The sequence below is a fragment of the Sceloporus undulatus genome, chromosome 7, assembly GCF_019175285.1.
Source record: "Sceloporus undulatus isolate JIND9_A2432 ecotype Alabama chromosome 7, SceUnd_v1.1, whole genome shotgun sequence".
Lineage (NCBI taxonomy): Eukaryota > Metazoa > Chordata > Lepidosauria > Squamata > Phrynosomatidae > Sceloporus > Sceloporus undulatus.
In genome coordinates, this window is record NC_056528.1 from 20,923,747 (window position 1) to 20,935,367 (window position 11,621).

General features: G+C 43.2%; 2 protein-coding genes across 2 annotated transcripts in view; one reads left to right on the top strand and one right to left on the bottom strand.

The window, feature by feature from the left end:
• Positions 1-13: 13 nt before the first annotated feature.
• Positions 14-7,794, top strand: SPOUT1 (SPOUT domain containing methyltransferase 1). Its single transcript, XM_042478963.1, has 12 exons — positions 14-126; positions 970-1,012; positions 2,457-2,573; positions 2,882-3,041; positions 3,532-3,621; positions 3,761-3,810; positions 3,995-4,125; positions 4,300-4,372; positions 5,432-5,530; positions 5,928-6,030; positions 6,341-6,488; positions 7,044-7,794. The coding sequence occupies exons 1-12, from the start codon at positions 91-93 to the stop codon at positions 7,140-7,142; spliced, it is 1,149 nt and encodes a 382-aa protein (XP_042334897.1). The 5' UTR covers positions 14-90; the 3' UTR covers positions 7,143-7,794.
• Positions 7,795-8,250: 456 nt separating this feature from the next.
• The window catches only part of ENDOG (endonuclease G), a 4,083-nt gene continuing 712 nt past the window's right edge, over positions 8,251-11,621 (bottom strand). Inside the window, exons 2-3 of the mRNA XM_042478966.1 lie at positions 10,987-11,096; positions 8,251-9,021 (exon numbers count right to left, since the gene is read on the bottom strand). Coding sequence (XP_042334900.1) covers positions 8,736-9,021; positions 10,987-11,096 — 396 coding nt within the window. The 3' untranslated portion in view covers positions 8,251-8,735. The remainder of the gene's footprint in view (positions 9,022-10,986; positions 11,097-11,621) is intronic.

Here is an 11,621-nt window from a genome sequence, read left to right on the forward strand (position 1 = left end):
TCTTTTCTTTCATAGCTCTATGGCGTCTCCCTGCCGACGGTGATTGGCTGGCTGGGCCGGAAGTGGCGAGACGGCGCTTGCAGAAACAAAATGGCGGACAAACGTGGAGTGAAGCGACTAGGGAAGGTAGAGAGAGAGACGCGAGGGAGAAAGTGGGATCGTAGCGGGTTAAAAGACGGACGGAGAGGGGTTTGAAGGGCTGGAGAGGCCAGAAAGGGAGCGGGGCTGGGCTTAAGGGGCGCCTTTGGCTTTGGGGGGGCGAGGAGGAGAGCAGGAGCAAATGGTTTTAAGCCACCGTCCTACTCTGCAGGGCTGTTGTTGGGGAGGCAGCAAAAGGGAGGCGATTGTTCTCTCCCAAAGAAGCCCACAATGCGTTATATGGGGCGCTTGCTCTAGTTATGGGTTGTTTTTATCCATGTCCCATCTTATATATGTGTAAATTTGTATAATTCCACTTAAGTCTCCAATTGTGTTTTAAATATATAACATCTGATGTAATTTAAACGCTAGGCCTTCTATATATATGTGTGTGTATATAATATATATATTTCCTGTTAAATAAACTTAGTATCTAATGCCTTTTCATAACTTTTAGTGTTAATTGTTTTAATTAGGTCCTCTAAATTATATATATATATATATATATATATATTTGAGAAGATAAATAATATAAAATATTTGTTATATATATATATATATATATATATATATGATTTTATTTATTTATTGTGGTATTCAGAGCAGCTACACACACACACATATATATATATATAATAAGAGCATTCTAAGAGCTGTCTGAGGATTGAATAGACCACCTCTGTTTCTGGAGGACCTCAAATAGGTGTTGGGTGCATGGGCAGCTCCCAAAAATGCTGTAGTTGTGGGTTCCTGCATGTTAGGCTGGGCTAGATGACCCTTGTGTCCCCTTCCCCTTCTAAGATCTTGACTCTGTGTCTTTTCTTTTTTTAGAGAGATGACCAAAAGATGGACTGGCACAGATCAAAGCAAGGAAGTAAGGATACTTTTTGAGCACCTGGACGTTATCCCTCAGCCTCAGAATCTTTATGCAGACGCTGAGCAAATCTTTTGAAAAGGAATCACTTGGAACTGTTTCTGTCAATGGAATCCTTTCACTGATTTGTGTTTCCGGAAGACCCAGTCACAAAATGTTGTATCGTGTCCTTGCCTTTTAACAGCCATGTTCCAGCATTCCTGCACTTCCACAAGGACCATTATCCCTCCAAAATGTTGTTTTGAATGGCTACTGTGGCCCTTTAATGCACTGTATATGTCTCCTATGAGAACCAACATGATATAAGGGTTTGAGTGTTGGACTAGGACTCTGGAGACCAGGGTCTGATTCCCCTTTCAGCCATGGAAACCCATTGGGTAACCTTGAGCAAGTCACAGCCCCAGAACACACAGCGATAGATGGCCTTAGGGTCACCATAGGTTTGAAATAACTTGTAGGCACACAACAATGATATGTCTGCCCCATGTTCACATCTGGACCTATAGAGACATGCTTCGGTTGAATGCTAAAGAGCTATTTATTTACAATGTGAAGTTGAAGGCTTTCAAGGAGCCCTGATGGCGCAGTGGTTAAATGCCTGTACTGTAGCCATTCACTCATGACCACAAGGTTGCGAGTTCAAGATCAGCAAAAGGGCCCAAGCTCGACTCAGGCTTGCATCCTTCCGAGGTCGCTAAAATGAGTACCCAGACTGTTGGGGGCTAATTAGCTTACTTGCTGTTCACCGCTATGATCTTTGGAATAGCGGTATATAAATAAAACAAATTATTATTAATTATTATTCATGGCCAGCATCCATAGCTTTTTGTGTTTTTTTCAGGCTCTGTGTCCATGTTCTAGAAGAGTTTATTCCTGATGTTTCACCAGCATCTGTGGCTGGCATCTTCAGAGGAACATCAGGGAACAAACTCTTCTAGAACATTTGTGGCCCAAAAAACACACAACAACCTATTTATTTACAATTACCATCTTATGTTGTGAACCAAAGACTTCGCATAAGCACCGAAAATCTAAATTTTTGGAGAAAGAAAAGGCAAGACCTAATGTGTTTCTTGAGGGTTTTGTTAAAAAAAATAATTATGTCACTGTCAATCTGTTAATAACTCAGTAGAATTTCAAAAAATACAAGGTATGTGCATATACTTTGCATATATTTGAACCTTTGGTAGAATAGTTAATGTAGTGGTTTGAGTTTAAGACTATGACTGGAAACCAGGGATCAGTCCCTGGTTCAGCCATGAAAACCCATTGGATACCAAGTTGCATGCTGTCAGCCTCAGGGGAAGGCGATGGCAAACCTCCTCTGAACAGTTCTTACCAAAATTGAAAGAGGATGGAGCTACAGCACTTTAAAGTGGTGTCAAACTGCATTATTTCTGCTATGTAGATGCACCTAGAGTCTGAGTTCAGTCTTCTGTTCCAGAAAAAGAAGAGAAGAAAAAATGGAAGGAGATGAAGCTGTTGAAAAAATTGGAGAAGAGGAGAATGCGGGAGATAATGGAGAAGCAGAAAGAGGAGGAAAAACCAAAGGAAGACAAAGGTGAGTATGAATGAAACGATATTTCATGATCTGAATCCCCTTCCTTGTGGGGCAGAGATGCAGAATTGGTTTTCCTAAATGATACAGAGCAGGCTTCCCCAACCTTGTGCCCTCTATTTCCGTTTCTCAGCCTATCACTGTGAATAAATCTTTCCTCCCATGAATTTGTTCATCCCTTTTCAAAACTGTCTAATCTTTTGGGCTATTTAAGTACAATAGCTGTGTTTTAGGTATTTTTATAGTTTTAGGCTTGTTTGTAGACTCATTACTTAGGTGAGCTTCTTAACAGGCTATCTCTGGTTTCCCAGGGCGTTGCTACACGTTGAGTGTTGCCCTTCCCGGCTCAATTCTCAATAATGCGCAGTCGGCAGAATTAAGGACATACCTTGCTGGGCAGATTGCCAGGGCCTGTGCCATCTTCTCTGTGGATGAGATTGTGGTATACGATGAACAAGGAGAAGATTCAAAGTAAGGATAAAACCTTGTTTGCTTTCTCGGGGAACCTCTTTTCCTTTTCTGCAGTTTCTTACTTCAGTTTCGCTTCCATTGGGAAACGAGGAACAACATTTCAAAAAGCCCCACTGGAGCACTACATGGAAGGGGTTAAAATATCAGCATATTTGAAGATAAAGTTCTTCAGACCAATAACTAAGCCTTACATGGCATTTCTCCTTTTTAGGCTTTCCCAAAAGCTGGGAAAATTCCAAACAGTAGTGTAAGAAAAGCGAAGCATGGCTGTTTGGGGGATCTAGGAAGGGCTAGATTTGGCTCCAGGGCCTGAGGTTCCTCACCCCTTTTCTACCAGCAGTCCATACTCTCTTGCCCCTGAGTGATGTTCCTTCTAAGGATTAATCTTCCCTGGTATTGGGGTGGTTGGAATAGAACAGCTGCCTGTTGAGAGGCCTGTATGATGTATTTTTAAATCTCAGCTATGTTGATTTTTATTTTTTCCCTTCAGAACAGTAGAAGGCGAATTTGAGGGTCTGAAGACAAGAGGCCAGGCCTGTGTTCAGCTTGCACGAATTCTGCAGTATTTGGAGTGTCCCCAGTAAGTTTCAGAGGAGAACCCTTGAAAACACAGAAGTTACTGTTCTTGATCTTCTTTGGTAGAGCTCATTAAGGTTAACTGCTGCCACTGATTAAAACAACACACGGCCATGACAGCTTTTTCTCTCTCTCTTAAACAGATACCTGCGGAAATCATTTTTCCCAAAGCACCAGGATCTGCAATTTGCAGGTGAGTCTGAGGCACTTTTTCACCTGGATCAACTTATTTCCTTGGCAGCAGAAAGAATTGTTTTCCACTGCCTTGATAATGGTGGAACCCATAAATGACTTGATGGCGCACAACACACACACACTACCATAAGTCACATTATTGGGAGAAAGGTGGGACATTGATGATGATGATATCTTTTCAGGGCTCCTGAACCCCTTAGATAGTCCTCACCACGTGCGGATAGATGAGGAATCGGACTATCGGGAAGGTGTGGTTTTGGCCCGACCTGTGAAGCCTGGCCAGGGATCTTTTGTGAACTGTGGGATGCGGAAGGTAAAAGTGTGTTATGTCATATAAGCATCCCCTTTGGGTCTTATTGCTGCCTCTACAGCAAGGCTGGGCAGCTGTGGTCCTCCAGATGTTTTTCTTGGGCCTACAATTGCCACCAGCCCTTGCTGAGTATTGGTAACATCCCAAGCCAGTGTTTTTTTTCCCCCCATCCTCCAGGAGGTAAAGATAGATAAGCAGTTAGAGGCTGGCCTTCGTGTTACAGTGAAGCTGGACGGGCAACAGAATCCAGGTAACATGTTAAATCCCTGCCTTGGCCTAGACCAGCAGTATGGGGTGTTTTTCACTCCAAAGCCTGGGCATGTCATGTCACTTCTGGTTTCATTTTCTGGCAGTCAGCTTGTGTGGGTGTTTTTGTTTTTTTTAATGATAATGTGGTTCTTGAGGTTTGTGCAGGGGAAACTGTGTTGAACCGTTTCTGGCCAAAAATTAATTTGAATTTGTTAATATTTTGGTCTAGAGGCTTCAGGGGTGCAAAGGAGGGCCCCCATTGTCCACATGCATCCTGTCAGCCACACTTTCCCCACCTCTAGGCTAGATGTGGGGTGGAAGCCTCCTTGTACCTAGTGCCCTGCCAAAATGGAGATGAGATTTGGACTTATACAGATTGAGTCTCCCTTATTCAAAATGCTTGGGACCAGAAGTATTTTGGATTTCCCCCCGGATTTTGGAATATTTGCATATACATAATGAGATATCTTGGAGATGAGACCCAAGTTTAAACATGAAATTCATTTATATTCCATAGACACCATATACACATAGCCTGAAAGTAATTTTGTACGTAATATTTTTAATAATTTTGTACACGACACAAAGTTTGTGTACACTAAACTATCAGAAAGGAAATGTGTCAGTATCTCAGCCACTCATGTGATAATTTTGGAGTATTTCAAATTTCAGAATTCAAGATAAAGAGAGACTCAACCTGTAATAGAGTCTACCTTTAAAAAATGACAACAGCAAATGGCTGTTCTTGGAGATGACAAGGGGAGTAGTTTAACACCTGGAAGATGCTGGGCTGGAGAAAGTTGTTCTGAGAAGTTTAGCTTTCCAGTTTCTCTTTTTTCCAACTTCTGTTCCTCAGTAAGAAGTCTTGTTTCAAGAGTTAAAACAGGGTAAGGGTTGGCTAAAGCAAGGTAACTGATCAGATGGCATGACCATCATGAGCAAACTTATAGAAAAGGGGGACAGAGGATGCTGAATCATTACTTGTGGATTTTTATAGGTTGAATGACATCCTGGGCCAGGTTGATTCCTAATTTCCTCCCATATCCAACTTCTCTTTCAGATAGCAAAACACAGAAGGGCACTGTAGTGTCCTCACATCATCCCCGCACTGTGTCTGGCCTTTACTGGGGCTACACTGTCCGCTTAGCTTCTTGTCTGAGTAAGTAAACGTACCAGCTTACATTCTTCCTACCCAAATTGTTTGAAGCCTCTAAAGGTGAAGTCTCCCCACCCACTCACACCCTAGGCAGTTCTATTGTCAAAGTTTGTTCTGTTGTCTATGTTTAGGTGGAATACGTTTCCTTGCCATTTGAATTCACTGTTACACATTACAGTCTCTGAAGCAGGAGGAAAAAAGCTCCCTCCATCATCTACATGACTTCCCTTCAGACACCCTCTCACTCTTCCTTTCAAGCTAAATATACCCAGCTCTGTCATTCCTTATAAGGCTTGGTTTCTAGACCTTTGATCATCTTGGTTATCCTTCCCTGGACATGTTCCAGTTTGTCAGTATCTTTCTGATCACAATAATGAGTGGATTGTCTCCTCCCTTGCAGGTGCTGTATTTGCTGAATCTCCCTTTAAGGATGGCTATGATCTCTCCATTGGCACCTCTGAGCGTGGGACCTCTGTGGACCAAGCAGCCTTCCCCTCTTTCAGGTAACTGAAACAGTGTTCTTGGATCTGTGGTACAATTGGTATTGTGATCAGCAGGATAAGTATCCTGTAACACTGGCTGCAATTAGAGACACTTCTGAAGATTCTCAGCAGTACAACATGTGAAATGATTCTTAGGATTATTGTTTATAAAATCATAGTTTTGGAAGAGACTCCAAGGGCCATTCAGCCCATCCTTTTGCCTGGAACAACAACCAATTCCAGAGCAAGACAAGGAGCAACTCCTAGTTTGTTATGATAACTATCCAAGTTGCTGAACTTAAAACCTTTCATTTTGTTTATTTCTACCCAGACACGCTTTAATCGTTTTTGGAGGCTTGCAAGGCCTGGAAGCTGGCGTAGATACTGACCCAAACCTGGAAGTCACGGATCCAAGCACATTGTTTGACTTGTACCTGAATACCTGCCCAGGACAAGGGAGCCGCACAATCAGGACTGAGGTAAGCCTGTTGGGCAGTTTAAAAATCTTTAGAATATATATTGGGGGGTAGGAGCAAACCTCAGATTGGAAAAAGGGTAAAGGCACCAGATCTTGGAAGCTAAGCAGGGTCATCCCTTGTTAGTCCTTGGATGGGAGACCACCAACAGATATCAGGTACTGTTAAGCTGTTTCAGAGGAAGGGAATGGCAAACCCAGAATTTAAACTTACAAATAGGTTGCTACCCTTCTTCCCCAAAAATCCACTGAAATTCCCAAAATGAATAGTAGAAGAGGGCATTTGGATACTCCCAAGTTTTTATTTTTTTGTAATTTTTGGTTATTTTAAAATGACAATTTCTGGGCCTACTGTTCACATCCGATATTGCTGGGGATAATTTGGGCCTCAAGCCCATCAAAACTGTTCAGCTAAAGCCAGGCTCTCAGCAATAGAAAGGAGCATTTCCCCCAAATTCTTCATGTAGCTCATCTCCAAATCTGTTAGCAGTTGTTGGTAGGGATTTGATGCAAGTCTTCAGTTGATAACTAAACCCACCTCTGTTGGATCTCTTTCTAGGAAGCAATACTGATCTCTCTGTCAGCACTGAGGCCTAGGATAGTTGAAGCTGTGAAGAAAGGTGGTGATAGTGATCTGAAAGAAGGAAGCAAGTCATGACACCAGAAGGAGAGGACTAATGGAAGGGCCACAAAGAAAGTATGTGGTTGGGTGGCAGGGCCTCATGGCCCTTGTGGAAAACTAAGCTTACAGGCTGGAGGATTTGTCAACTCTGCCATGAAAAGACTGGATCTCTTTGACCTTTGTTTACCTGAGTAAACTGAAACAGAAAGCAAGAGGACAACCTGCTTGAACCATCATCTCTCTTTTTCTGGCATCAAGAAGGGTACAAAAGTTGCCTTTCCTGCTGAAGAGTGAAAACTGCGAAATGCTTCTGTCATTTCCAAACGCAAAAGAAGAGATTACTGCAGTTCCACTTAAAGCCATTTAAACAAGACCACTCCGCTTTGCCTTTTTCCAACATAAAAAAACATCTCTCCAAAGACTTTCTGTGGTGTACTTGGAAAACAGATTTTCAGAATGGCAACTTTTGATACGAAGTGATAGTGCTGGCTGAGGGATTGAGAGTTGTCAAAGGTTTTGTGTTTAAATTGCCAGGAACAAAGACTTTCATATATTTTGGCTACTTTAAGATGAGATATATTGGACACTTATTTAAGATGAAATATATTGCACATGTCAGATGCTCCTATAAAATGGCCGGTCTTAAGCATATGCAGTGGACATCAAAATAAATATTTTTCTAACTAAAGATCTTTCCTGGTTCTTTCCAGGTTAACACCTCATCTCTTGATGTGACTGAACCGTGAATAACCTTTTGCAGACCCTCAATACCTAGACCTGTTGATAATCTTTGGCAAGTTTTACTGCTGGCTGTTAAAAGTAGGTTGTGGGTTGCCATAAATGTCCACTATTACCAGGGACAAAATGTGGAACAAATTCAAGACCAAACTGTAGGATAACTGCAGGACAAAACTCAGCTCAAAATGTAGGACATTTAAGAAAAATTGAGGACCTTACATGTCCTACATTTTGTCCCTGGAAATAGTGGACATTTATGGCAACCCTATCCAGGACGAGCCAATAGATTATGTTTAGTTACACGTTCAGTTAAGCAGGTGATGTAGAATATGTATTATTTTGGAGCTGCATCTACCCAGAGTAAATCTACCAATCTACCAGAAGCAGAGTTAACATTTCCAAGTCCTGCTGATTCAATGAACCTTAATTTAATAAATAATTTAGCAACTGGAGGGACACCGAGTGATGTATTCGTAGGATCTTGCTGTAGCTGCTTCTGTACACATACAGGAGAACTACAACCTGGAGGTGGGGTTGTATAGCCCTTGACATTTTGTTAGACTGACTCCCAGAAGTCTTCCCTATGTGGTCAATGTGGGATGAGTTGCCATCCTGCATTTGAAAGACCAGATGATTGATACCCAAGAGTTTGCTGGAGCCCCAATCTTCCCTACCCAATTGTGTTTGCTGGGAGGGGGTAATGGGAAATGTGTGCGATTGCCTACCAGTCAATTTAGAATGGTGGCTCATAGACTCAGGGCAATGTAGAATTGGGGTGGCATTGTTGTCCCTGCTAAACAGAAAGTGCTGGTGGTCCATCCCCATGAGCCCTGGTTCCACTACAGCTCTGGTGTCCATGAGTTCTCCACTGCTGAGATCAAGAATTCATCCTCAACTCTGGTTTCCAGCAGTAATGGCTTTCAAGTTATTGGTCCTTTTCAGGATGTTGGAGACAAAGAGGAGGCCGGATGCCCGCTCAATGCTCTCAATGGGGACCAAGAAGCGCTCAAGGGGGATCTTCTCATCCACAGGAGCATTGGGCATGACATAGGAGCGGAGCTCGATTTCCCCGGCTGGCTTCTCCAGAATGAGCACTTTGAAGAAATGAGTGGGCACAGCCACATGGTTTTCCCCAATCACCTGGTATTTCACATACATTTTACCATCCGCCTCCATCCTGCATGAAGAAAATTTTTCAAGATCTATTCAGTGCGGGGAGAAGGAGTCCGTCTTCATACTAAACTAAGATAAGAATCTAGTACATTTGTTGCATTGGGATTATGAAGAGCCTTTTTTAATAATTAAAAATATTTATATTAAATTGTAAATCATGACATCAAGCAAAATTAATAATAATCCTTTTCCCTATACTTCTTCCCCCCACTATCATATAAAATTACAACTTTTCCACAATAGCTATAATCTGTATATTGTTAATACCAGACAGGTAGTAAACCATGACTTATCTTTCTGTCCTTGAGCTATTATTGATTGATTGATTTGATTTACATCTGGCCTTTTCCCCAAAATAAGACTCATTGTGGCTATTAGTAGTGAAGCTGGCACAATGCAAGATAATGTAAGGCCTATCTATAAAAGACTGTTACTGGCGGGGTACAGTCCGCCAGAAAGAGGCGCCAGGGATGCACCTCTCTTTGCTGCGCAGCAACCAGATTGTGCGACACTGCTGCGCAGCAAAAAAGGAGCAGTAAAAAGCGGCTCCTTTTTGCTGTGCAGCTGCGCCGCAGCAAACCTGCAAAGGCGTCCCGATTGCAGCCACCCAGAAAGGTGTGCTCTTGGCAGGATTTCAAATCAAGCCTCCTCAGATGACTCAAGTGTATATGAAGAAAGGGAATCCCTTACCCAGAAGCATTCCAGGTCACACAGAGATTTAGGTTCTAAAGCTGAGCACACTCACTGAAAGCTATTTATCTCTCAGACTGACCTGCCTCACAGGATTGTGCTGAGGATAAACCAAGGAAGAGGAGGATGCCTGGAGCTCAGGTGAAGAAAGACAACAATAAATGTAGGTATACATCTATACCATGCCAGCAAACTCCTGGCTTGAAAGCAGCAAAAGTGAAAAGGATCTTAGTAGACTGCAAGGTATACATGAGCCAACAATGTGATGCAGCAGCCAAAAAAGCCAATGTGGTTTTGGGCTGCATCAACAGGAGTGTAGTGTGTAGACTAAGGATACCATGGACGCACTGTAGTACCACTATATTCTGCTTTGGTCAGACCTGACCTAGAATACTGGGTCCAGTTCTGGGTACCACAATTCAAGAGGGATATTGACAAGCTGAGTGTGTCCAGTGAAAGGTGACTAAGGTCTACATGAGTGATTTACCCTGAGGCCCTGGACAGACCGGTGAAAAGTGCTGGCCTGTGGGAGGAGTCAGGACTAAGGGTCCCCACACTCAAAGTCCTAACGCCGCCATCAGAGTGCTATTTTGGAGCATGTTGCTCCACAGCACGGGCCATGATGACACACCTTGTGCTGCGTGGTGGCTATGGCACCCCTTCTAGAGTGCAAAAAGGAGTTGTTTGGGGCGGCTTTTTTTGCGCTCTATGGAGGCTGGATTGGTGCTGCGGCATGCAGTAATGCACTGATCTGGCAAGTAATGGGGAGGCTGCATGCCGCCCCAAAGGGGCAGTCTATACAGCCCCCACGTTTCTCTTGGAGCTCACTGTGTCCTGCTTACATTACACAGGGCCAAAATCCCAAATCGGATCTAGACTCTGGTGTCAGAACAAACTACCATTCCCAGAACTCAATAGCCTTGAGCCATGGCTGTTAAAGTGGTGTCAAAATGGATTATTTCTGCAGTGTGGATGCAACCTCTGATTCGGGGCAATGGGATTTCAAAAGCCAATTACTCCTCTTACTAAGGTGATCATAGAATCATAGAGTTGGAAGACTGCAAGGGCCATCCAGTCCAACCCTATTCTGCCATGCAGGAACTCTCAATCAAAGCATCCCCATTGACAGATGGCCCTCCAGCCTCTGTTTAAAGACCTCCAAAGAAGGAGACTCCACTACACTCTGATGTTGGACAGCCCTTACAGGTGCAAGCCTGGCAGACAAGAGCATAGAGCAGATGCTATGTATAAGTACTGAACTAAATGAACCAATGGTTACCTGGGTAGGAAAAGTGGCCCTGTGCAGACATACACGTTCTTGTTATATTTAGTTAAACTCCGGCAATATTTCTCCAGGTTGTTCCAGGCATTTTGATTCAGGTGAGGATTCTGGAAGCAAAGCAAAGCCCCCCCCATGAATGAGCATTTGCAAACAAATAGGGAGAATTGAAAAGTCAACCCCGGAGTATGAGAACTGTCCTCCAGACACTTTTTGGACCTCAGTTCCCCAAAGCCCCAGGCAACATGGCTGAAGATAGGGGACTGTGGGATTTGTAGTCCATTGAGGAAATATCTGTCTAAAGACAGTTTTCTATTTCAGACCCATTGAAATTGAAAGGATGGAGAGAAAGCAAGAAAGAGAGGAAGGAAAGAAGGAAGGAAGGAAGGAGAGCAAGGGAGGAAGAAAGGAAGGAGAGGAAGGGAGGAAGGAAGGAGAGAGGGAGAGAAAAAGAGGAAGGAAAGAGACAGGAAAGAAGGACGGAAAGAGGGAGGAAGCAAAGGAGGAGAGAGAGTGAAAGAGAGGAAGAAAGGAAAGAGAGAGAGAGGAAGAAAAGAAAGAAGGAGAGAGAAGGAGGAATAAAAGAGAGAGGAGAGGGGGAAGAAAGGAAGGAGAGTGATGATGAAATAAAAGGG

Excerpts from the sequence above, each read along its gene's own strand:
- SPOUT1 (XM_042478963.1), top strand. The coding sequence starts at position 91 with ATGGCGGACAAACGTGGAGTGAAGCGACTAGGGAAG. Across the intron at positions 3,622-3,760 it reads CAGTATTTGGAGTGTCCCCA|ATACCTGCGGAAATCATTTT; the intron begins GTAAGTTTCAGA and ends TCTCTTAAACAG. Across the intron at positions 6,031-6,340 it reads GCAGCCTTCCCCTCTTTCAG|ACACGCTTTAATCGTTTTTG; the intron begins GTAACTGAAACA and ends ATTTCTACCCAG.